Source organism: Eublepharis macularius, chromosome 13 (assembly GCF_028583425.1).
Source record: "Eublepharis macularius isolate TG4126 chromosome 13, MPM_Emac_v1.0, whole genome shotgun sequence".
Lineage (NCBI taxonomy): Eukaryota > Metazoa > Chordata > Lepidosauria > Squamata > Eublepharidae > Eublepharis > Eublepharis macularius.
In genome coordinates, this window is record NC_072802.1 from 13,238,589 (window position 1) to 13,265,054 (window position 26,466).

The 26,466-nt window shown below is 45.8% G+C and overlaps 2 protein-coding genes across 2 annotated transcripts; one reads left to right on the forward strand and one right to left on the reverse strand.

Moving 5' to 3' along the window:
* Positions 1 to 4,290: 4,290 nt before the first annotated feature.
* Positions 4,291 to 7,113, forward strand: KCNE5 (potassium voltage-gated channel subfamily E regulatory subunit 5). Its single transcript, XM_054995800.1, has one exon. It carries the CDS (start codon positions 4,308 to 4,310, stop codon positions 4,650 to 4,652), a length of 345 nt encoding a protein of 114 aa, XP_054851775.1. The 5' UTR covers positions 4,291 to 4,307; the 3' UTR covers positions 4,653 to 7,113.
* Positions 7,114 to 9,407: 2,294 nt separating this feature from the next.
* On the reverse strand, positions 9,408 to 18,783 carry NXT2 (nuclear transport factor 2 like export factor 2). The gene is made up of 4 exons (XM_054995797.1): positions 18,658 to 18,783; positions 14,043 to 14,129; positions 12,502 to 12,646; positions 9,408 to 9,744 (listed from the first exon to the last, which is right to left on the reverse strand). The coding sequence occupies exons 1-4, from the start codon at positions 18,670 to 18,672 to the stop codon at positions 9,566 to 9,568; spliced, it is 426 nt and encodes a 141-aa protein (XP_054851772.1). The 5' UTR covers positions 18,673 to 18,783; the 3' UTR covers positions 9,408 to 9,565.
* Positions 18,784 to 26,466: the final 7,683 nt, after the last annotated feature.

Genomic DNA, 26,466 nt, shown 5'->3' on the forward strand with positions numbered 1-26,466 from the left:
AAGTATGTTATTATCCCCACAACAAAACACTATGTGAGGTGGGTGGGGCTGAGAGAGCTCCAAGAAGCTCCGTAGCTGGCCTGTGTGTGCACAGACCCAAAGTGTGCCCATACAGAAGACCACTCAATGAACAACAATTGCAGGTTAAGTGCAACCCTGTTTCCAATTTTAACATGAAACACTGCCTTGCACTAGTGGGGCCCAGGCACAACTGAAGCTGTCAAAATGAGAAGCCACAGGCAAGCCCAGATCTTTTACTGGCTTCAGCAGGCAGCTACACCAACATGTCATGTAGTTCCATCTAAAACTGTTTACCTGACGAAGCACTTACTGGCACAGGCCCCAGACTAGAAGCCAAAGAAAACCGACTTGTACAAGCAAAGCATTGCCAATCAAACTAAATACAATAGAACTGTCTCCTTGTAGACACAGATTTGCACCCTGTGGGGCTCTAATGGCTCCAGTGGACCCACTGAAGGGAAAGAAGCATCAAGTCACACTAGCTATGGCACAGAATCTAGAACAGAACGAGTTGGGAACTCGATGATTTGCAAACCTTCACAATGGTTTTATGAGAGGCATCTGCAGCATGAATTTGTGGCATTCCTTAATAAGAGCAGGAAGCAGGGGTGGCCCATCCACTAGGCAATCTCTAGGGTACCAGATGTGTAAGGGCACCAAACAGCCCCATCGCACACACTCCGCAGCCCCTTTGGGCAACTGCAGAGAGCCTGCTGTTTCCCTACCTCCTATGGTGGGGGGGGGCAGGCAGTCCAGCCCTCATCCTACTTCCCTTCACCTTGCTACCTTACCAAGGTAAGGAAGACAAGCCGCAGCAGCTTCCTGCCTCCCCTTCCCACCGTGCCTTGGTGTATAAGGGGCCTGAGGAGGACTGGCTGCAGCTTCTGACTGCAGCAGGGGAGTAAGCAGCTGCTTCCCCAGGGCACAGCAGGCAACTAAACTTCTCCACCTAGGGTGCCTGAAGTCTATGGGTGAGCCCTGGTAGGAATATCTGGTTGGGCTAATCATGGTATAAGTGTGTGGCTGCTTCTCTAGTGCTACCTTATTGCCTGTTGGTACAATAAAGGCAAAACTGCTCCAAGCTGGGGTTGTTAAACACAGGGGAACATATCAAAACTTGACTATTGTAAGGCACTATACATTGGTCTCCCATCTAAGTTAACCAGGAGGCTCCAATTGGTGCAAATGCTGCAGCTCAACTGTTAGCAGGGGTGAGCAGGAGCATGAACATCACTCCCATCCTATAGTCCGTGCTTTGTTCAAGGTATTGGATAGAGGCTAGCTGGGTGGCGGAAAAGCATGGAGTCAGCTCCTGCGGGGCCCCTACTGCGCAGTGGCCAGCTGGGTGGCGGGGAAGGCCCGGATCAGCTGCTTGGTGGGGAGCTCCCTGCCAAACAGCTGATCTGCAAGTTTAAATGCCCCTTTCCGTGTTGCTTCACAACGGCACATAAAGGGGCATTTAAACCCCTTGACCCAAAGCTTCCCAAAGCTATACAAATCGCTTCAGGAAGCTTTGATTCGGAAATCTCGAATCATGTCCAATTTGGGTACTTTACCCAAATCCGATACCCAAATCGCACACCCCTAGCACAGCACAGCACCAGGTAACAATTTTGGCTTGTGGGCAAGTTTGCAGAGATGGGGTTGTCCTTCGGGCATTCTAGTATTAAGCCATTTGGTGGTGGTGGAAACTGTTCTCAAGACAAAGCTGATTTATGGCGATCCCTGGTAGGGTTTTCAGGGCAAGAGACTAAGAAGTGGTTTGCCATTGCCTGCCTCTGCAACCCTAGTCTTTGTTGGAGGTCTTCCATCTAATTACTAACCAAGGCTGACACTGCTTAGCTTCTGAGATCTGAGAAGAGGCATCAAGCCATTTAGGGCTCTAAAAATCAACATCAGCACCTGGAATTGACTCTGGGCACAAACAGGCAACCAGTGGAGCTGATGTAGCCATAGAGGAGTGCTTTGAACTTTTAAAAGCTATATACAAATGCTAAATATTATTTCCCTACATGAAGTCCTGTTAAATAACTATTTTCCTGGTTTACACAGGAGGAAGCTAAATATTAACATACAGCCAAGGTAATCCAGTGAGGCTAGGGCTGGCCAGGCACAGATCTCCTCCCAGCTCTCAAGTCCTTGGTGCTTAAACTAGCCTTCTTTCAAGCAAATGCATTCAAATTTGCAGCAGGAATGACTCCAGAGACTGCAGGAAGGGAAGATAATGATACTGCCGGGAGGGTAGAACACGCTTGAGAAACACTGTATTCTGAGCCTTTTTTGGTCATTCTGAGTTGCTCTGTATGCATGGTAGAACTCCAGTGGGCTGACAGAGAGCAGATCTCCCCGGACACAGTGTGTGCCAAAGCCTAGTCCCTTTCCTATTCTGAGTGTATCACAAAGGAAAAGTTACTTTCAAAGAGAAATCCAGATCAACACATTTCAGCTGAAGGCTGTTGCATTTGGACACCGTGATCTCTTTTGTGTGCTGTAATCAGTTCGGCATAGTATTGGACTTAGATCTGGGAGACCCGGATTTGAATCCCCGTTCTGGCATGAAAGTTTGCAGGGTGACTGAGCCAAACACACACACTCAGCCTAAGTGACCTCACAGGGCGGTTGTGAGGATAAAAAGGGAGGAGAACAGTGAAAACACTGCATCCCCAGTGGATAGAAAAGCAGAGTATAAATGCAGTAAATAAAAAATACAAATAGAATGTGTTCGTTTACTCCTGCTCAGAGCATAGGTCTGCCTCCTCTCATGAGACAGGTGGCTAGGAAATGAGAAAAGTAGCACCCAACCCATCAAGCTGTTAGGAGGAAAAGTAAGAATAATGAAGCACCTCCCAGCAACAAAATTCAATTGTTAACAGGATATAAGCTGCTAATATAGCTGCCAAAAGGATAAGCGTGCGCTGTGGAAACAGATCTGTGAAAGGGGGGCTCCCTTTGGAAAACTTGTAGCTTATACTTTGAACAGGTCCATGGTCTGCATGCCCAACCACCCACTCCTTGATGTTAGGTTTGATTCTTATTTAAAGGATGCTCCCTTTTTTCAGAACAGGAAGAAATCTGGGATGTTATCCCCAAGGTTGTGGCCAACAGTGTAAAACAGCTTTCCTCCACTAGCTGTAAGAAGGTATTGCAAGGGGAGGGAGCTGCCTAACCCCCCCCCCCCCACACACACACATGTAAATCGTAGCCCATTTGGAATCCCAGCTCCAGCCCTTCCCAGTGCTGAATTTTGTGACCTTCTGTTTACCTTTGGCCCTGGAGGTCACAACAGCCCTGGCTGCAAAAGAGGCTTCCCTCTGTGGAGGAGGTTAGGGTTGTTAAGAGAAATTTTCTGAATTCCTCTTTACCTAGGTTCTCCTACAATCCTTTCCCTCTTTTTAGGAATTTGGAGTAAGTTTCTAATCAATTCCTTTAGCTCAAAAAAAAAATCTGAAAACAGGAGGCTCTGCAAATTTTAGGAATTTTATTCTGTAGATGCTCAGAGGCAGGCAATGAATTCAATGGTTAAGTGGTTGGGTTGTGAATCAGCCAGATCGAATCTCACTGCCATGAGCTCAACAGGCGGCCTTGGGTAAGCCACTCCTCTTATGCCCCCCCCCCCCCGCAAGCCGGATTGTGGGTACAAATCTAAAAGAGCAATATATGAGTGCACTAATCCTCCCCAATCCTTAACATTTGATTTATACACCACCGTTTAGGACAACTTTAAAAGTATGTTATTATCCCCACAACAACCACCCTGTGAAGTGAGTGGCGCTGAGAGAGCTCTGGAAGAGCTGAGACTGGCCCAAGGTCACCCAGCTGGCTTCAAGTGGAGGAGCGGGGATTAGAGTCCTGCTGCTCTTAACCACACCAAACTGGCTCTCATCCTTCCCATCTTCCTAGAGCACCACCCTGGGGTGCATAACATAACACAAAAGGGCGCCTTGAATTATCTTCAAAGAGAAATCCTGCAGTTAAAAGGGGGGAAAGCGGAGGGGAACCAACGGCTGTAGCTAAGAAAGTGAACTTCGGCAAAGAAATCCCGCTCCCCTAACAACGCCAGAGGCGTCTCCGTGGGCCCCGGACTCGGCTCTGCGCCGCTAGCGAAGGGGAGGGGGGCGCAGCGCCTCCTTTGCCCAGCCGTTCCGGCCCCTCCCGGCCTCCTGGCGAGCCCCCGGGGCGCCGGCTCTGCGGAGCCATTGGTCGCTTGCAGAGAGGCGGCGGCGGAGGCTGCCGACGGGGCAGGCGCGCCCACAGCCAAACCCACGAGGCTCGGAGCGCGGCGGGCGATGAACTGCAGCGAAAGCCGGCGGCTGCAGCGCCTGCTCGGCCGGCTCTGGCGGGAGCTGCGCGGCGGCCCGGCGCCTTCCAACGGCTCTTCCCTGGCGCTGGAGCCGCCGGGCGCGGGCGCCCCCGCCAAGCGCGCCGAGGACGACGCCTACCTGTACATCCTGCTGATCATGATCTTCTACGGCTGCCTGGCCGGGGGGCTGATCCTGGCCTACACGCGCTCCAGGAAGCTCGAGTCCAAGCACGACCCCTACCACCTCTACATCGAGCGCGACTGGGCGGCCCCGCCCGGCCAGGCGGCCCCCCGCGAGAGGCACAGCAGCGCCGACAGTGAGCGCCCCTGAGCGCCCAGCGCGCCGGGGCCCCGCAGGAACGGGTGGCGCGGCGAGGCTGACCCCCGGGCAGGGCAACGAGGGGATCGCAGCCTCCACTGGACTCCCCGGGAAGGCGACCCGGCACGGCGGACCCCGTCGCGTGTTGGGCATGCTTTTGTTGCGCCGGAGTCGCCGCTTCTCGCAGCCGAGTCTAAAGCTCCTGCCCGGTCACGGCGTTTCCCCAGCGGCCGTCCAGTTTTCTCTTTTGTCCCTCCTGCAGGGCAGCGAGATTTGTTTTTAAAATTGCTTTCCCAATGACCTTCGGCTGCAAACGCAGAAACGCTTCAAGCCCAGAAAGTTGGTCCCCTGGAGGGAGCGGGACGGGCCGGGCCTTGCCCGCAGAGCACGGGCGCTCGGCTGCAGCCACCGAGACAAAAGGAGCAGCGCACGTGGCGGCCCCCGGGCAGGCCGGGCCTGAGAACCCAGCGAATCCAGAATCCAGCTTTCTGCCCCTTCCCAGAAAGCAAACCTCGATCTTGCTTTTTCTTTCCTAAACCATAAACCGGTCTGCGATACTTGGGACTTCCCTTAACCTGATAGAGCATTTCATCCCCTTTTTAAGGCGAACTGGTTCCGGAGATAGAAACAAACCCAAAGGCAGTGTTTGCTGCAAGAACCAACCACCAACCGGTAGGTCCCAAGCGGTTCTGGAGTTGCTGCCCATCGAGTTTCAGAACTGCAGTCAGGGAAAGGAAGATGCAGGGGAGAAGGCAATGAGCCCACCGGCCCTGGATGTTGGGACCCCAGTGACAGCAGAGCAGAGAAGGACGCTGTTCACAGAACTCGGCTCTCTTCTCCAGGAACCTCCCTTGCTCTCCTCCAGGGCCAGCTGAGTTAACATCCCCAGAAGAGCCCTGCAGGAGCCCATGCAAGGCCAGTCAGATGTGAATTTATACAGCAAAATGTTATTTACACCAGCAGCCTGAAAGAAGTAAATCCATTAAATGCCACAATTTCTTAGGATCAAACAAAATGCACCACTGGTAGATCTGTGAATGGGATCTTTCTGGTAGTTTTTAGAAGGTACATAGCTGTGGGGTAGGGGTCCAATTCAAATGGGGTTTTAAACCTGCCTCACAGGTGGTTTTGCCAAACAAAATGGCTGGTTCCTCTGTGCTGTTGCGTAGATTTGCTTGAGGCGGGAACAGAAAGTGTTCCCAGATAAGAAAAATAAGGGGGTCAAGAAAGGGTTTAACAGCTTACTAGGCTAATTAAGAGGTGGGTTAGTGGATCAGCAAATGGCATCAAGTGGCATTTAACCCTCAGATGCTGAAAATACTTGGCTTGTCTAACAGCCACCAAATCTGAACTACAGGAGATGCCACCCACACAGCTGCTCACATTCACACGTACCAGTGGGGGGAAAGGAGGCTCCAGAAGTGCTTCTGCCATGCAGTCCTGAACACTTTGTTACATAGTGTTTGTGTGACTTGAAAGTCTTCCAAAGGGCTAACAGAAACTAGCAAAATAAACATTAAATCCAGATTAGCAGCAGTAAAATCGAATGGACAGCTTTGAAGACGTAAAACAGAGACATGGAGCAAAAACTGTGGCAAAATAACAATGGAAAGAGAGCAGAGGCAAGAGGTGGCAAACAAGAAAGACAGCCAGGACCACCATTAAGCCCTTTAAAGCGTTGATGAATCTAGGCTTAAATGCTAAATGCAAGGCTCTGTTCAAAAGACCTGCTGCTCACACTGCAGCCTCACTAAGCGCAAACACCCCTGCCAAATGTTCGCACTTTGAGAGAAAAAGCTTCCATCCCTAGGTTTTGAATATATGTATCTCACAATATTAATTCAAGCAAAAGTCAGTAAGAGAAAACTGAGCAACTGTATAATCAAGTCTGTAACTCTTCCACTACCTCTAAAATTATTTTTTTTCACCTATCAGTTTTCTTCCTTTGTATGCAGGAAGTTACAATCCAAATTGTGGTGGCCTAGCCCAGGTTAAACCTTTCCTTTTAACTATAAGAGACAGGGACTCAGGACTGCCTGGAACAGCTTCAGTGGCAGGTTGGAGCTACCCCTCAATAGGGCCAAGCCCCAGACACTGACCTGGGAGTGCAGCGTGTTGCAGGTTATATAGGGTACGGTACTCTTGGTGGAACAGAGGAAAGAGCACACTGCTTGGGCAGGTGGAATTTAACAGAAATGCCAGTGACCAGATCATGGTTCTTGGGGACTTCTCTTGCTCACCCTTCTGGATTTCATCCGTGTGGAAATGAAGATGGATCAACTTGCATAATTTTTGCCTGGTTGAAGTCCTGATTTGATGAGCTCAGCAAACTGGGCAAGCTGTGAGGGTTGAGTGCATGCCATTTTCTCCTTTTAAGTGATTGGATGGTTTTAATGGAATTGCATTGTATTTCTATGTGTGAGGTATGTGGGTGCATAGAGGGTGAAAGGAGAGAATAAACTGAAAGAACACAGTTGTGCCTCACACTTCTTTCCCTCAGTTCAAACATCAAGACCAAATGTCAGTGTGTTTGTGACAGGAATGCTCCAGGTGAGATGCTAGGCTTATGCACCTTCTCCCTCCCTTTTTTCTTCACATAAAGATTAAAGAGAGAAACTGGCCCATCAAGCAGGTGTGGGGAAAATAGAACAAGATGCCCAGGGCGTATGGCAGGCCAGGCTGGTGGGGAGGGGGCCAGGGAGAGGGATCTCTGGGGGCCAGTGGTTGCCAGTAGCTCTGAATGGAAGTCTAACTAGGATTCTTAATCAGGATTGGCTAATAATAGTATCTAGGGGAAAAATGAGCCTTAGTTGGCAAAGGCACCTGCAGCATTAGGATGTCACAACTAATTGGAAGAAGAAGGTGGACAATGGTAAGGGGAATCCAGAGCATTCTTTTATTCTCCTTCTGGCCAGCTTAGCAGCAGCTGATGCATCTGGCTAGTATAAAGCACTTTGGAAAATAAACACAATCAGTGAGAACAAAAGAGTGCTGGGCTATGTTTGGAGGCAACCCAGTTTTGTTTGGAACAGCCTAGCAATTTCTGGCCATGGGAACAAAGAGAACATGGCTGTGCAGATAAGAGCAATAGCTAGCCTGTGTGAGTCACAGACATCTGTGGCAACAGAAGCAGACATTGTATGGAGGGGTTGTCAAATGCAGGGACCTTCTGTAGGTGCATACAAACACACATCTTTACTGTGCAAGGACTTTCCAGGTGTAACCGTTTCCATACACATACTACTATCAACATACACTGATATGCAGTCCTAAGCTCAGAGTGTTGTCAAAGGGAGCACAGGAAAAGCGAGCAACATCCACCGGCAACCTAAGATGATTCCATCAGCCCAAGAAAAATGTCTTCCCCACTACCAACAGTGTAAGATACGTGGCAATTCTTCAGAAAAGGCTTTCCAGCACTAGCACAGTTCATACAAGACACTGCTCTGCCTCATTAGTCCCCCCAACTTCAGCTGCTCATGTTCACGAGTTAATAAATTGCACCCCATGTGCCTGGCAAAAGCCCCCAGGGGAGACTGTTGACTTAAGAGGTCTGCCTTTCTACTTTTCACTATTCTTCCTACTGCTGCTGCAGCTTCTGAAGGTGGACAGGAAGGAGATCTAAGTAGTCTGCACCAGAGAGCTTTTGAGCAGGCTGCATGCCACATTTCAACGCTGTTTTCTTCCTCCAATGTTAACTGCCACTGGAGGAAACCAATCTGTTAAAAATGCTATAGTCTCATGACAGGGAGCAGCTTTGAGTATGGCACGTCCAAGTTTCTCTCCCGAGAAACAAAAGAAGTGAATTTCTGCTGCAGCTGAGATACCGCAGGAGACCGCTCCAGGGCCGTTTCCAGATGGCTTACCTGCACCCGGAACATTGCGCCACATTGCAAGGAAAACGCGAAATATCGCGTTTTCTCGCGCAAAACTCGCACGAGAAAACGCGATATTTTGCGTTTTCCCTGCAACATGGCGCAATGTTCCGGGTGCAGGTAAGCCATCTGGAAACGGCCCATGGCTTTTCCTGCACCATTATTGTATGTGCAGGTGGCTCCAGAATTCCAGCCCTTTCAGTGCAGTAACAAGGAATTTATTACCAAAAGTGAATCCAAACCTACAAAGCTTCAAAGGACAGTTTCCCAGGCTGTTTCCTTTTCTTATAACAAAGTGGCAAGAAGAGCTGCCCAAGAACATGTACATCTGGAATCATTTCAGCAAGTACTGCCAAGGCATGTCGAGTTTCAGCCAGAAAAAGCTGCTGCCTCGGCATGGAAGTAAAACAATAGTCCATCAGCGTGTAACTGTACATACTGTGACTTGCAAGGTAACGCGGGGATCATTCTACCAGCTCAATCTTAGTCCTCTCACCATGGTGAGAAATACATGCTCACTCGCTTACGCCTTTATTTCACTTGTTACGAGGAAGCAGATGGTCAGCCTCGAGGGCAAACTGAAGACAGTGGTCAAGAACTACACACACGCCTTTTCTGCTACAGCTCCAGACATTTTTTAATTTCTCACAGAAATACAACTTGGGAGCAATGGTGCTTAGCACTGAATGAGTTTGTACAAAGACTTGTAGGCTAGGCAGTGTCCAACTGTGGAAATGCTGCTGAAAGAGTCTTCTGCTGCTCCTAAAGAGATCTCTAGAATGACTTGTGCCACAGAAACAAACCAGCAACACAAACACCAAGAACACAGGCTTTTCTTGGTGCAACTTAACAATATCTTGAAGGCATAGAAGTTCTTCCATTTTAAACAAGGTTTAAAATAATTTTATTTTATCGTGAAACCAGTAATTCCTGACAGCTTCCAAAGGAACAAAGGAGGTGGGGGGAGAAATTTCCTGTATCCAGACTTTGACCATTCCAAAAATGGAGTCTGTTGTCCAAAGGCCAAAAGCACCCACTTCTTGTGGCACACTAACTTGGCCAGTCTTGAAAGCGGAAGCAGTCGCTCGCAATCCTCCACACGGTATTATTGTTTGTGGTTTGTGCTGTTAGCAAGAAGCTTTGGTTGAAGTATCGCTGTTTGCTCCCATCAAATTTTACTGTCCCGCATGTCACAACAAGAACGGTTGTCTGGTTCAGAGTCGCTTGCTCTTCAAAGAGACGGAGAAGACAATTAGGGGTGTGCAGCAAAAAAATTTTCAGTTTTCCCGTTTCGTAATTTACAAAGCGGGAAAGAGTCGGAAATAAGCAATTTCTGAAGTGGCAAGCCGCTTCGGAAATAGATTCTTGGCTCACTTCGAAATGCCCCGAAAAGATTTGGAGCACATTGAAGCTTCCCCGTACCCGTCCTGCAGCTTCCTCTTAACTGATGGGGGGGGGGGAATTCCCTGTCTCCCCTGCATGGGGTCAGTGAGTGGGGTGGCCAGTTTAAACTAGCCCCCCGCCGCTTCCACCTCTTCACCTGATACTAGGGAGGCGGGGAATCTCCATCTCCCCGGCATCGGGTCAGCAGCCCGCCTCCCCGCCGCACCACCCTGCTGCTGCCTTCACCCACTGCTGACGGGGCCCGGGAACTGACGGGGCCCGGGGCCCGCAAGGCGCGGGTTGAAGCCCGCCTCCCCCTTCACTCACTGCTGACAGGGCCCCCAACAGCACCGGGTGAACGAGGCGCCTGGTGGCAAGGTTCAGGCTGAAGCCCGCCTCCCCACTGCCCCCTTCACCCGGTGCTGCAGGGGCCAGGGAACTCCCTGGCCCCGTCAGCACCAGGTGAATGAGGCACCTGGGGACAAGGCGCAGGCTGAAGCCTGCCTCCCTGCCGCCCTCTTCATCCACTGCTGACGAGACCAGGGAACTCCCTGGCCCCAACAGCAGTGGGTGAACAAGGTGCCCAGTGGAGAGGAGCGGGCTGAAGCTCACCTCCCGCCACCCCTTCACCCACTGCTTACAGGGCAAGGGAACTCCCTGGACCTGACAACAGCGGGCGAACAAGGTGCCCGGTGGCGAGGCGTGGGCTGAAGTCCGCCTCCCCCTTCACTCGGTGCTGCCGGGGCCAGGGAACTCCCTGGACCCAACCACAGCGGGTGAACAAGGTGCCTGCCGCTGCCCTCACCCACTGCTGATGGAGCCAGGGAACTCCCTGGCCCCGACAGCACAGGGTGAAGGAGGCGCCTGGCAGCAGGGCGCATGCTGAAGCGCAGCAGGAAAAGAGGAAGGCCTAAAACGAGATGGTCTGAGTCAAGGAAAGAAGCCACGTCCTCCAGCATGCAGGATCTTTGCAAGTCTGTTAATGATGGGACGTTTTTGGAAGTCTCCATTCATGGGGCTGCTGTGGGTCGGAGGTGACTTGACAGCACATGACAAACACTTAACACATAATCCAGTGGGGACACAAAAGGGCATACATAATTCTCTTCTATTTTATCCCCCCAGTCATCCTGAGAGGTAGGTTAGGCTGAGAGTAAGTGACTGGCCAAAGGTTACCCAGCAAGCTTCCATGGCAGAGTGGGAATTTGAACGTGGGTCTCCCAGATCCTAGTCCAGCACTCTAACCATTACACCACGCCGACTTTCAAATATATTGAATAACTTCCTTACACAAGTTAATCAAGATAGTCACCCACAGGTTACTCTATTTAGGGTATGTCCACACCAGCATCCTAATTTTGCAATTCTTGGCCTTTTTTTCTGTCCTGCATCTTAGAATGCAGCACAGATACCAATCTTTCATGGAGCAGGCTGTCACCCTGCCTCAAGTGAGTATGAAGATGTGGCTTCTCATGCTATTACGAGCGAGGCTCTTTGAGGGGCATAGGGGAAGAAGGTATTCCTTGCTTTCCTTAATACAGCCATCCAGGGCTTTTTTTCTGGGAAAAGAGGTGGTGGAACTCAGTGGGTTGCCCTCGGAGAAAATGGTCACATGGCTGGTGGCCCCTCCCCCTGATCTCTAGACAGAGGGGAGTTGAGATTGCCCTCTGCGCTGCTGAGCGGCTCAGAGGGCAATCTAAACTCCCCCCTGTCTGGAGATCAAGGGGCGGGGCCACCAGCCATGTGACCATTTTCAAGAGGTTCCGGAACTCTGTTCCCCCCGCGTTCCCCCTGAAAAAAAGCCCTGCAGGCATTATATATAAACTCTCTTCCATACAAAAATTGCCAGAGCAGCTGACAAAAAATTCCAAATCCTACAAAATTTAAAGCGACTGATAAAAATGAGATCATTCAGCAGCTTGAGAGCCTCCTATGGCTGTTCTGAGCACCATTCCCCAATGTGACATATGCCTGTTATTTCAGGCAAGTCCATTGACCAGTAGGGCTTGTGGTTGATGGGTGGTTCCCACCTTCAAACAGCCACTACGAAAGGAATGGAGGACCTGTGAGCCTCCCTGAGATGCAGGCTTCGTGCCAGAAAGGAAAGTAAATGTGGTTCTTTTGATCGACTACCATAAGCGCAAGAACATCACATCACTGAGGAATTTCAAACCTGAGGAAGAATTTTTTCTTTGAAATGAAGAGAATTACCAGATGCACATAGTTGTGTAATCTAATCAACATTTAATTGGTGCAGGTAAGTTACTGAATAATCTAATCAACATCTGGATGGTGTTAAAAAGTTGTTTGTATATAAGAAGGCTACTCATCCAAGTATTATGGAGATGTGCTATTGTTCTGTCATATATATATGTTTTGCAGTTGGGTGTAATTGTTCTTGACGTTAGGTGATTTTCTGATGTATAGTTTACCTTTGAATTAAATATAATTGTACACTAAGTGTTTCATCCTACATATCTTAGCAGACATCTCAAATAATAATTATTTATGGTTGACTATAAAAATCTACAATAGATTTATTTGGAATCAAGCCAGCTTCTCGCATTTGTGGTCTGCAATACCAGAATGAGAAGGTGTCTCACCATGAACCGGCTGGCAGTCAAACAAGGACACTTGAAACTCGCTGGAAGGCAACATTTCAAAAAAGTCAGCAAGTGCTGCTTGCCCAGAGACGGCATTCCCATTCCACACCAACGTTGCTTTGTCCAGGTAGAGCCGGCTCAACACCTGAGAGAAGAGACAGAGCAGGAAACACCAGATTAACATAGATCTTTTGATGGCATGAAGATAATATTTTGATTATCTGATATTTTTGGTTCCAGAACAGAAAAATCTGCAGAGTCTCTATGTCTGGGGTGTGCTGGCAAACCAATGGGGAGCTAGGCACGTTGGGAGGCGGCTGAGCCCCAGCAGCACCGCCAGCGCCTCACCTCAGACCTTGCTGATGGTGGTCTGGGAGGCGAGGAGGGATACGAGCCAAACCCGTCAGCTTCACCTGTGCTAGCAGATCCAGTGGCACCGCCAGTGATCCAGGGGACTGACTTGGTTGCTTAGGCACAGAAATTTTCTTGCACGTCAAGCTAAAGGGTCTGACGCATGACTGACTGGCATGCGTGCCAAACCATAAAACTTTATGGTTTTATTGTTGATTTCACATTACTTTAAGCTACCCTGAGGACCTGTTAGGTTTAAAATAGTGATACCTGAATACTTTAAATACATAATAATTGCTAAGAAGCAAACTCCCAAAAGGTACAAATGCAGTTTGCTGCCAGGTTCATATGTTGCCTTCACTCCTCCCACCAGCCTCTTCTAACAAACTTAACCATATACTTCTTGGCTTAATCAAACTCCAAATCACTGTGGAAGGTATACTATGAGGGACTGAGGTTCCAACCGAGCCCAGGAATCCTAACTTGTAGAACGGATATAAATCCCGGTGTGTTAAGGTGCCTTGCCTTTAGGCATCTCAGGAAAGGTTCAATCAAGCTCCTTGAACTACAGGAGGGAGGGGTACATACAAGCACAGCAACCAACTGTGTTTGTGCCCAACTGGAGGTTAAGTGCAGCTTGTCATGATGTCCAGGAGCAGCCAAAAGCCTCATTGGAATAAATGGGTCTTAGAAATAACACATATAGGACCAGAATGAAATCGTTTTTACTTAAGTCTTTGTGACAGGCGCAGTTAATATCTCACTTTAAAAACCTTATACATTTCATGTTCTATATTGGTAGTGACACAGGCAAAGGACACAAGAACAACCCATGTTACACTGCCTGGTTAACGGATCAGCTTAAGAAGCTAGTCATTTCATGCCTGGTGTTTGGATTTGATCCTGGAAACAATGAGCAGGATGTGCCTTTTGTCCAGCAGTACAATCTTATTCAGACTTACTCCAATCCAAGTCTAATGGGTTTAGACAGGAGTAATTCTATGCTGTTAAAGATATGCAAAAATGACCACACTTGTGTCTTCAGTGCTACCTGGAATGACCCTAAATTATATCGGTACAGACCTGAAAGGGAAAAAAGTGCCAGATAACAGACAGGCACTCTGAGAAGAGCAATGAATGCTTCTGCTCACACGCTAGCTATGCACAAGAACAACTGGGTAAATACACACCCTCCGCCTTTTATCCATGGTTTCATAGTAAATGTTTGCAAATTCTTCAGCCGCTTTACAAGCTTGATCCACGTATGTTTTGAAGTCCTAAAAAAGCAAAACATACACTGGATTATTGCCATAACAATGACAACCCAAAGAAAGCCGCTGGCAAGTTAACAGCCACATAAAGAGTCCTTCATGAGAACATGCACCTATGCAAGCAAGACGTACAAACAAAAAACTTCTCAAAGTTGTCACTGTTTAACATAGATTTTTTGTTTTTTAATCCTATTTTACTTTTAAAAGCAATTTTAATGTATTAGTAATAACAACCTTAAAATTATTATCGAAATACCTTTGCTCATATGCTGCCTTGAGCATTCTTGTGGAAAAGTGAGGTAATATACCCCCCAAATTAACTTTTAAACATTGAAATGAGTGAATAGTCATTCTATAACCTCTACTTACCAGCGACATTATTCTTTTCACAAGACTGAAGCCGCCTGTGACTATATGAACAGAAAACTACCACTTGCACCAAAAAAATCTCTGAACTTTGAGTAATAAGGGGGGGGGAGCCATCAAAAGCTACTTTTCAGAGGATGATTCTTCGGTTTCACTGATTTGTAATGACAATCCATTCAGTATATATGGTTAGACCACCCACCCTCAAAAAAGCTTCGAGGTCTCTTCATTTGAGAGCCCCTCCTAGCTACTTCCTTACTCTATCCTGCCCCTGGACACATTAATTTATATAACTTACGGCGCAATCCTTAGCAGAGTTACATCCTTCTAAGACCACTGAACTCAAGAGGATTAGAAACGTGTAACTCTTCTTAGGATTGCACTGTTAGAATCAGAAAGAGTAAGATTTTGAGCTTGTCTATAGTGACAAGAACGGTCCAACATATTCGCACAGACAAGAACAGTAAAAAAAAGTCATACTAAATTCAGATTTAAAAAAATATACAGAGAGAATGTCTGTTTTTGTCTGTTTATCAAATACAGTTTTTTTCCTATCACAGTCTCTATGATTGTGGCCTTCCTTTACACTTCTGCTAATGTTTATATTAACAGACTTTGCTATCTTCAAATACATTATAATACATGATTGTTTATTTATAAAACTGTTTTTCAATAGGTAAATTCATTTAATTACATTTAAATGCAGGACAAAATTCACTTTGCTTTCATGTTCAAAGTTCTATCAAGTGTCTCTCCAATGGAGTTTCACAGAAAAAAAATCCTTGTCATTCAAATAGAAATACACATTGAACACTATATTTTCTTTCCAGAATGGATATTTATAACATTTTTATCTCTTCTTTCTTCAAAGTAGGTCAAGGGGTGAACATGGGCCCCATCCCACATTTCATCCACAGTCACCTTATGAAGCTGAGAGAAAACAACTTGCCCAAGGGCACCTTAATGGGCTTAATGGGTTAGCAGGGATTTGAACCCAGGTCTCCCCAGTTTAACCACTGCACCACGCTGTCCAAGACCAGAAGCACTGGGAAAATCAAAATCAAGCATGTACAATATATCACTGTTTCTTGCGGTGATGACCTAATCTAGGAGACCCTGGTATACTGGTTAATAAGTTGAGATTGGTTAGAGCAGAAATCCTTAATAAGCCATGAAGCTCAAATGGTGACCTTCAGGCAGTGTCACTCAGCCTCATGGGGTGGAGAAAATAAAATGTAGAGGAAAGAAATATGTCAGCCTGCGTTCCTTAGAAGAGGAGTAGCATTAAAATGAAAGGTCACTGCAGCCAGCTTGATATGTCTACTTAAAAGTAAGTCATGTTGCAATTCTAGTCCAGAAGCCCTGGGACTGAAATGATCTAATCTAAGGTATGCAACAGTTAGGTCATGATATTCATATCTTACATTTTTATGCCACGCTTCCACCAAGAGCTGAGGGGAGGGGCAGGGCTCTTCCCTCTTCCATTTTTATCCTTACAACAACCCCATGAGGTAGATTAGAGTGACTGTCCCACGGTCATTTAGTAAGATACATGGCAGGGCGAGGATTTGACTTCAGGTCTCACCAATATTAGTTCAATTCTCTATTTTTTTACTTACTTATTTAGTCTGCCTTTTTCAATGAAACTCAAGGTGGACTATACCTATGACATTGCCCTGTTATACCATGCACCCTACAACCATGCCATTTGTCCACTTCAGACGGGCACTCTCTTGCCAAGTGGCATTCTGGAATCCCCATCTGGGACTCATCCCTAGAAAAAGCAAGCCAGGTTTCTACCTCCTGTGAAGATAGGCCAAAACTTCAGAAATTCACTCTCCTTCCAGACGGCAGGGTACTTAGACACTTCCCATAGGCCATACTTACAAAAATGATGTTATGAAGCCAACAATACCACGGCAATATGAATCTCCTAATGTCGGTCCCGTTATTTGTTTGTCCATATAACCATTTCCGTGGGTGATTATGAGAATAAAATAGGGAGGAGATAAATACAAAATTCTTTAGAGGGGACCCCCCCCCTTTTAAAATCCTGTCTTTTCTCCAAAGAGTTCACAGACCTCCCTTTCCCTTTTCACCCTCACTGCAACCCTATTATTATTTTATTATTGTTGTTTATTTACAGTCCACCTTTTTCACTGAGATCCAAGGTGAATTACGTATTGAGTGTGAGCACAATATAATCAATAGGTAGGACATTCACAGAGCAAAATACAATATGATCAATACTTGGGACATTCAATGAAAACAGATACAATAGGGTATGGTAGCCACAACTCTGAAAACTAGCAGAAAGCTGAACATGATGAAAACTTTATGAATTAAAGCATAAGTCGTTAACATAACATCTTTAGCAACACTGTACTACTCAGTAGGAACATACATACATTAGCAGCCAGTACCCAATAGCTTAGTCTACAGTCCCTGTCCTTTACCAAGGTATCTCTTAGAGCTATTTCTTACTACACAGCCCTATCATCTAAGGGGCAAGCCCTCCTGGTTAATTCAGCCTTGCAGAGTGATAGGGGAATGTTTTTAAAAATAGTACTCTGCTGCCAATTACACGTTTCCCTACTGCCATTCACCCAAATATATTCCAAGACTCTGATCACAGTGATACAAAAGAAATACGAGTTTTATTATTTCCAAACAAAGCTCAGATCATGCTGACTCTGCAGCCTAATTTCAGAAGTGAGGGAGAAAGAATTTGCCACTGAAGGAGGTTTGCCTCTTGTGTGTCTTGCGAGAATGAATGAGCATGCATTAATTTTATTTATGTCATTTATTGTCCACCTTTCTCACCAGGGTGGATAAAAATCAATGATTTTTTTAAAAAAGTAAAAAAAATCGGATTTTTTAAATTTAAATTGGATTGTTTTGATTTAAATTGGATTTTTTTAAATAAAATGCTTTATGAGGAAAATATATTACCATCCAAAGGTTACTCCATCATGAAATAAAGATTAGTTTTTAATTATGTAGAATAAGGCTGTATATGTTTAATTTTTTTGGTAAATAAATTCCATTAATCCATTCACAATGTCATGCTCTTCCAGAGGTTTTTGTAAGATTATTGGGCAGTTTCTCTGCCTACAAGATATTATCACAGATGCTTGGTTTTGCAGTTCTCAAAACTGAATTTGTGTCAGCTCAGCAGAGATCACATGCCTCTTCGTCACAGCAAAAATGTTATAACATGAACAGAGTTGAGAAAAAGACCTTAATCCTATTGTTCTACAAACCTATGAAGACAGAATCAACCCCTCCAGTGCTAAGTTTCAAGAAGTTCAGTGAATAGAAACAATATTTTTCTGATTGTTTGGAGAATAGATCTGCACAAGAAACTAAGTGTGAGGAGGGAGGGGCAAGCAGTACAAAATGAAAGTGAAACTTTTTGAGCACAATACTGCACAAGTCTTTGGATCTTTCGTGTGTATGACCTGAGGTTTATCACGTTCTTTCCTTGGAGGAAAAAATCTATAATGGCAGCAGGCCGTAAAAGAGACCCAGTTTGGGAATGCTTTAATGAAGTTCCTTTACCTATCGGTAAGGCAGGCATCTACTTGCATATTAAAGTTATACCAGCAAGAGTTAGTCTTTATGTAGAAAACTATGATTTAAATCAAGCCTTAATGACTAGTGATTTAAATCAAATCCACCCTGTTTCTCTCCACGACTCAAGGTGGATTACACAGTGTGAGATTAGCACAGTCAATATCAGGAACATTTTCATGAACAATGCCACAGGGTAAATAGATACAAGTTCACAAAGGCATAACATTAACAGGAATCCAATACGACACAGTGGTGAAGTCTATGGTTCTTAACTCATGAGCGGATCATCTGAGAGCCCCTCCCTACAATACAGCCCTCCTATCCGAGTAAAAAGCCTTTTTGAACAATTCGGTTTTGCAACGTTTGCGGAAAGCCAGGGCAGTGGGGGCTTCTCAGAGGACCCCCCCCCCAATCCCGTAACACACAGTCTGCGGGAAGCAAGGCGAGTGGGAGCTTTCCCAACCTCCTATGAGGCCGGTTAGGCTGCGAGGCCACCCAACGAGCGCCACGGCCGGGCAGGGGTCCGTCATTCCCCTAAGAACGACACGCGGGGGGAGAGGCCGCCCAAGCCCTCCCGCCCCCTCTCACTCACCACAGGGGCGGCCATAGCAGCGCCTCTTGGACGTGTCACGACAGCAGCGACTTCGGCGAGGCAAAGCGCGCAGCAAACAACAGAAATACTGATGGCGGATGCGGAAGGGATGCGGAAGGGAGGGCAAGGACCAGGAAGCCGCTCTCTTCCCTCCGCTTCCGCTCTCTGTGGTGCTGATCCAAACTACTTCCGGTTGGCGGCGCGGATTCCCAACCTGCTGTTCCGACTTGAGGGGAGTTCCGGCTCCCCCGCAGGGCTTGAGGGAAGGGGGTGCCGGTCGTGAGGAAAGGCTGCAGAGCGAGCTTGTCGTTCCTGCGGCGCCTTGGCCTGTGCCTGCCTTTTCTCTCTTCCTGAGTCGAGTGAGAGGATTCACCATAGAGCCGGAGAGGCCTAGAGAGGCTGCACTCTCGGTAGGTAGGTGGAGTCCGCGAAGTGATCACGGTGGCTGAGGCTTTTAACCGGAAGTTAGGACTGTGTGTCACTCTAGCCTCTTCAAGTCTCTATGCCCGGATGCAGAAGAAATTCTGCGGTGACTGTAGGGACCGCTGGGTGCCCCGTAGAAGTGAAGGCTGGAGGTTGCCAGCCTCCAGGAGGTGACTGGAGATCTCCCGGAATTGCAGCTGATCTCCAGCGGACAGAGATCGGTCACCCTGGAGAAAATGGTTGCTTTGGAGGTTGGACTCTGTGGCATTATAACTAGCCGAGCTCCTTCCCGTCCCCTGGGGAAGGCAGGGGTGGGGTGCCTCTTAAATAGAAAACTATATATTTAGATAGATTTTTCGTCAAAAAAACTTTTTATGAAAAAAAAAATCCGATTTTTTTATTTTTAAAAATCATTGATTTTTATCCACCCTGTGCTTGCCTGAACAAAGGCTCCAACGGATGCATTCTCCACTGTGCTTATTGTATATATTTAGTTTTAAGAACACGGGAGTTGCCGGTGGTCCATGTTTTAAATGTGGTAAGGGCAAAATCCATGTTCATCATCTGGTTTGCCTTTGTGTTTCCATTAAATGATCAGCAGGTACTTGTAAAAATGTGGTCCTTCTACTGTGTCCGTGTATGTTCTGAGCTGTCAGAGGAAAATAATTTGGGGGCAAGGTAACAATTTATTTATTGAAATTAACCTTGCCCTTTCATCCAAACTGGTCTTGGGGGAAGATTACAGAATCTATAGTAATAAAATGGAGGGTGGAGTATATGGCAGTATACCCCACTGAGATCCCTGCTTTCCCCAGAAGTTTCCCAACTTGGCAACTCTAGGAGGTGGAGGGGGAAAGAACGGCTCCTGTCAGGGGACCAGTGCAGGGAAAGCCTGACAAGAGGACTCTCCATTGCCGCTACATTCTGTTGACATCCATAGCAGCAACAGAGAAACTACGGATGCTTGTCCCTGCATGGAAAATGTCAAAGACACAAAAACAGTTGAAAGTTAGATTTTCCATTTCCTCCTAACTAAGCTTTGGTTTCTGCACTCACAGCTTTTTGATAGCTTGTTCTGTATCACTTACCCAATTTTGCCTGCACAGTTGGAAAATTCCACCCATTCTGTCATGATACTAAGTGGATGTACAATATGACGTATATTTAATCTTAGAAGAAGAATATTCACAAACATCTTGTGAGTCTCCAAAATCAGCTGGTGCTTGAATGGATCCCCTTTTTTAACTGCAATATTTATCATGGCCACTTCCTTATTCCCTCGGTCTATATTCTGCTTTTATTCTTTACAACTGTGGATGAGATTTCTGTTTTGATCAGGCATCTGACGAAGAGAACTTGATTCTCGAAAGCTTATGCTGCAATAAAATTGGTTAGTCTTAAAGGTGCTACTGGACTCTTTTTGATTTTGCTACTACAGACTAACACGGCTAACTCCTCTGGATTTCTGCTCTGTTACTTTTGTTTTTCCTTTGTGAACCAGTAGGGGGCGATAGGGCTCTGTATAGCTTGAATCCCAGTGTAGGTTTTTTGGAGGAAAAATGGGTAAACTACATTTTCTAAAAGTTCCAGATATGCTAAAACAAAATCTCTTTGTTTTTCAAGTGGTATTCTGAAAAGATTGGAATCCAGGGGCGGGGGGGGGGGGGAGAAAAAAGTGCCAACCCCAAAAAATGCTGGAAAAGGTAACTTCTAAAAGGATAACTGATAATGACATGGTTTTTATATCTGTTCCTGTGTTTTCTGTATGGATACAATGAATACAAAATTCATGTATAGACCAGAGGAACAAGAACAGTTTTTAGGGACTTCATAATTGAAAGAGTTCTAGGGTACATTTCTAAATATTTAGTTTAAATCATGCCAAAAAAATGAAGGATGACAATAATAGTTATTACAGAATGGAGACTTTTGAAGCTGTCCTGCGGCTAGTTGCCAGTCAAATGAATTGCACTACATATACCGAGTACCACAAGAATGAAAAGTTTTCTGCATGTCAACTGTTCTCTCGAGTGAGGGTAGGGGATTCTTTTTAGTTCAGTCTGTTCCTACACATACTGGCTGTAAATGGGCATTCTCCGAGGCACATCGGTCCTCACTTTCTGCAGAAGTGGTTCTGAAACTTGCATTCTGTTGTACATCTGCCTGAAACAAATTCTTCATAGAAATCTGAAGCTGAAAAAGCGATACAGCTTCTGAGGGTCAGGCTGTAATTTCCAGAGATGAGGACAGATTTTTGGGATTGGCGCCTCGCTGCCTTGGTGTGGTAGTATACTCACTGAAGATGAAATCTAGGAGCCAAGCTAGAAGTGACGAATGACACTTGAACGGCAAGTGAACAGACTCACGTGTATTCCTCCCTGTTCACTTGCGCTCCACTTGATCACGTAGAGCCAAGCTACAAGTGACGAATGACACTTGAGTGGAGCACAAGTAAACGGGGAGGAATACACGTGAGTCTGTTCACTTGCCATTCAAGTGTCATTCGTCACTGGTATCTTGGCTCTCAGTTCGTCAGATGTTGGAGGCAAGGAGAAAAAAATTGGTTGCATATGCATTTATTTTTTAAAATGTATACTCTGCCTTTCTGTCCTCATAAAAGCCACCAAGGTGGCTAACTTTTTAAAATTCAACCACTAATTAAAATAAAACCACATCTTAAAACCATTAAAACCAACAAAAAGCACTTGCTTAAAACAATTAAAACCAGAGCTGACATACACATACAAATACTTAAAAACATCAAAACATTGGGCAGGAAGGAGGGATCATTGACGGAACACTAAAATCACTATAATCACAATAATAATAAAATTCCATGTACATACGGTCCTTCAGGACAACTTAACGGCCACTTAGAGCAGTTCACTGAGTGTGTTGTTGTTATCCTCATCAGGGCTTTTTTTCTGGTGGTAGAACTCAGTGGGTTGCCCTTGGAGAAAATGGTCACATGGCTGGTGGCCCCGCCCCCTGATCTCCAGACAGAGGGGAGTTGAGATTGCCCTCCGTGCCGCTTAGCGGCGCGGAGGGCAATCTCAACTCCCCTCTGTCTGGAGATCAGGGGGCAGGGCCACCAGCCATGTGACCATTTTCAAGAGGTTCCGGAACTCCGTTCCACTGCGTTCCTGCTGAAAAAAAGCCCTAATCCTCATGACAATCACCCTATGAGGTGGGTGGGAATGCGCGAGAGCTCTGAGAAGCTGTGACTGACCCAAGTTCACCCAACTGGCTTCAAGTGGAGGACTGAGGAATCAAACCCGGTTCTCCAGAGTCCTGCCACTCTTAACCACTACACCAAACCGGCTCTATATTCAGAGGAAGTAAAGCCCTGAAACCCATTGCTAGGAGGCAACCTCAGGGGAAGACCTTGGCCTCTACATACGGTTGCCAACCTCCAGGTGAGCCCAGAGATCTCCCATAATTACAACTGATCTCCAGAGTTCAGTTCCCCTGGAGAAAATGGCAGTTTCAGAGGGTGGCCTGTATGGCATTACACCAGGCTGAGATCTCTCCCCCAAACCCAAACTTCCCCCTTCCCAGGCTCCACCTCCCAAATCTCCAGCAATTTCTCAACCCAGTGTTGGCAGACCTACCTCTGTGGCCTGTTTGTTGGCCTGCCAGTGTAGCTGGTTGGCTACTGGGTGAGGCAGGATATGCTGGGCTACCTGGACCTCTGGTCTGATCCAGCAGGGCTCTTCTAATATTCTTCTGTGGGTAGAGTTTAAACTCTATGCTTTAAACAGTGTTTTATGCTACTTTTAATATGGTTATATTATGAATTATTAGTGTTTTTAGTAAATTGGAAACCTCCTTGAGGACTTGGGGGGGGGCAAAGAGCAGTCTAAAACAAACAAACAAATAATGACAGCAAGAACAATTTGCCCAAATGATGTAGCCCCTGTCACCTGCTGATTGATGCAAATCACACGGCTGTTCAAAACACAGCAACGGGGGGGGGGGGGGGTGGATGGTAATCCTGGCAACCTTGCCTGGTGGTGGTCATGCAAGTTAGCCGTGCACTCAGAATACAAGACTTTCACACATGGCAAAGCCACATTTGGGTTTGTGAGAGTGAAACAGGTAGAAAAGCTCTTTCCCCCTTTGCTCTTTACCGCTTGCCAAAGCAGAGGATGGGTGTGGAAGTCAAAGGCCCTTTCCTGTTGCTACAGGATTAGATATTTCAGTTCCTTGCACAGCAAAACAGGAATGAGAAAAACAGGGTTTAAAAAATATTTTATTTCCCAACGGCCTCCGCAACAAAGGGAGCTCTCTCTCTTCACAAAGGAATCATAGAATCTCATGCTGGAAGAGACACATTAGATCATAGCCTCTCCCCCACCCTCGATAGGATGGAATTGTTGTTATTTATAACAGATTAATAGTACCATCCACCAACAAGTGTGTCAAGCAAACAGATGAGCCTTTCTCTTGCTCAATAAGAATGCACAAAATGTTATTTTAACAAGGCTCCGGATCAGATTGGTGTATCAAAAGAGTGCAGTTCAGTAACCCCGGTTTTGCCGCCTGCTGCTCCCATCTTGACCTTAGATCAGTGGTCCCCATGGATGCCCTTGGTACCTGCCAAGGGGCTTCCTGGCACCTGCTTGCTTCTTCCCCAATGCAAAGAACCAGTCTAAGCTTTCCTCTCTCTCACTAGAAAAGAAGATGCTTCAGAAGAGCATCTTCAGGAAGTGTCGATTCAGAGGCAACTGTCTGTGTCATAAGAGGATACTTGGCTTGGAACCTCCCAACGCTTTGGGATTGGCCCCGTCTGCCGTGGCAGCCATTTTGAGGTGGCCTCAACTCTCCTTTTTCAAAATTCCAGAAGTGCTCCAGGGCACCATCTGTTTGGGAAGTGGGGATGTCAGTCTGAGTTGGGATGTGCCCGAAACAAGTTCTATGCACTATGAGTTGTGGACCTCTGTTGTGGATTTCTTAATATTTGCTGATAAGGGAAGGTGTCCTGTGAACGTAGGGTTGCCAGCAGACCTGAAGAATAATTTGTCCCTTTAATTTTTTTTTTTTTTTGAAAAATTTTTTATTGGGTTAGAACATTTTTATTTTTACATTACAGCTTAGCGTAAAATTTATAAAAGGCTCTGCTAATGGTAGTCTGCTCCAAATACGTTTTGTTTTCTTCACAAATTTTATTTATTGTTTTCTTTTCCCTTTTCTTCTTTAATTGCCATGCCAAATATTTCCCAGGTTTATTAGCACCCTCAAAAGCTTTTTGATTCAGTCTTTTAAGGTTCCACTCCAATTCTTTATTACTCATTGCTGTTAACTGTTCTTGAAGAATTTTGATTTCCTGATGTATTTTCTTTTTCCCTGGTCTCTTTTTTAACTGTACTTCTTTGGCCTTTATTTTCTCCTCAATCTCTTGTCTTTTCTCCTCTTTCTTTTTCCTTGCTCTACCATTTAAGTCCATTAGTATGCCCCTTACAACCGCCTTGTACGCGTCCCAAACTTTACTGGTTGGTACTTCTTTATTCACGTTGTATTGTATAAAAAACTTAGTCTCTCTTCTCAGTGTTTCCATATTCTCACTTTCCTGTAACAGGTCCTCATTTATTCTCCAGGCTTTCCTTTTTCTCCTTTTTCCAAATTTCCACATAATTGGGTTGTGATCTGAGCCTACCATCGGCATTATTTCTACCTCCTTAGTCCATAGCGCTAAGTCCTTTGAGGCCCAGATCATATCAATTCTTGATAATGTAAGATGCCTTGCAGAATAAAAAGTAAACTGTTTGGTTTTAGGATATTCTCTCCTCCATACGTCTTCGAGAGTCTCTTGTTGAATCAACTCAAAAAAAAGCTTTGGCAATAGTCCTCTTTTCTTTTGTGCTTTTGTAGTCTTTTTGTCTAATTCCAAATCTGTCACTCCATTGAAATCTCCAGCAAGAATTATCTGGTCATATACAAAATCGTCTAGGTGCTTCCTTAAGTCCTCAAAGAAGCTTTCCTTTGCACCGTTAGGTGCATAAAGTCCGACTACCAACACTCTCTTTAAGTTCCAATTACATTCCACTGCTACAAATCTAGCTTCCACATCTCTCATAACAAATTTTGGCTGCAGCTCCTCTTTTATATACAACACCACTCCTCTTTTTTTCTTGTTGGAAGCCGCTACAAATTCTTTGCCCAATTTTCCAGATTTTAAATATTTTACATCCTGTTTTCTAATGTGGGTCTCCTGCAAACAAACAATATCACATTTTTGTTTTAGTAGCCAATGAAAAATATTTTTTCTCTTATTCGGTGAGTTTAGTCCATTTACATTCCAAGATAATACTTTACACTCCATATTCATGGTTTTGTTGGTAAGTCTTTTTCATTGTCCTTGATAAATCTCTCCATCTCCCGCTCAGATCTGATACGTTTTTTTGCCCCTCCAAACTCAAAGGACACTCCTTCCGGTAACTCCCATCTGTATCTGATATTCATGTCCTTCAAAGTCTGAATTAGCACTCTATATTTTTTCCTGTCCAATAACACTGATCTGGGCAGTTCCTTCATTATAATAATCGTTTTGCCATCAATCTCCAATGGATCTTGAAATTGTTTGGTCACAATCCTCTCTTTCATATTTCTAGTTGTAAACTGCACAATCACATCCCTTGATAGTTTCCTCTGGGTTGCAATTCTCGAGTTCACACGATACGCCACATCTAGGATAGCCACAATTTCCTCCTCCTCCTTCCCCAGGTAATCAGCCAACACCTCAGTCATCTGTTCTTGCGCTGACTTCCCTTCCACTTCTGGCAGACCACGAAAACGAAGCTGCTTCTCCATGTGTTTAGTTTCTGCAACTGACATCCTCCCCTTCACCAGCCTCATCTCTGTTTGTTGCGTGTCTATTAAATTCTCCATCGCGTCTTCTACTGTTTTAACTCTCTGCTGCGTTCCTTGTAATTCACTGCTAATCGTTTCCACACCTTTTTTCACTTCTGACAGCTCCGACTTTACTGTCTGTGTAACTTCCTTGACCTCTTTAATAAGCTCCAATTTCGTGTCCTTAAGTTCTTTCATCATGTCTATAAGTTTTTTGTCCAAGTTTTCTATTGCCGATTGCCACTCTTTTTTCGACATCGTGGGGCTTGCTTTAGCTCGCTCCCACGAATCTGCTCTCTTCCTCAGCTCCGTGGCGTATAATTAAACGTTTTCCTTTTTTTTTAAATGTCCCAATCTTTGCCAAAATTAATTTTTTATATCCAAAATGTCGGGCGTCTTTTCTCTATGGTTTCTCTATGTTATTATAATCCAAGATGGCCTACTTCCTCTTCCGCTGAAGCCACGACCCTTCCACTTTCAAAGATAGCGATTCCCCACTTCCTGTCCTTTGGCAAGGGCCGCTTCCCTCCAGCCACT

Coding starts and splice junctions, on each gene's coding strand:
- KCNE5 (XM_054995800.1), top strand. CDS start 4,308: ATGAACTGCAGCGAAAGCCGGCGGCTGCAGCGCCTGCTCGGCCGGCTC.
- NXT2 (XM_054995797.1), bottom strand. Junction 12,647..14,042: donor CCATGGATAAAAGGCGGAGG/GTGTGTATTTAC, acceptor CTCTTCTCTCAG/GTGTTGAGCCGGCTCTACCT. Junction 9,745..12,501: donor TGACTGCCAGCCGGTTCATG/GTGAGACACCTT, acceptor GTCTCTTTGAAG/AGCAAGCGACTCTGAACCAG.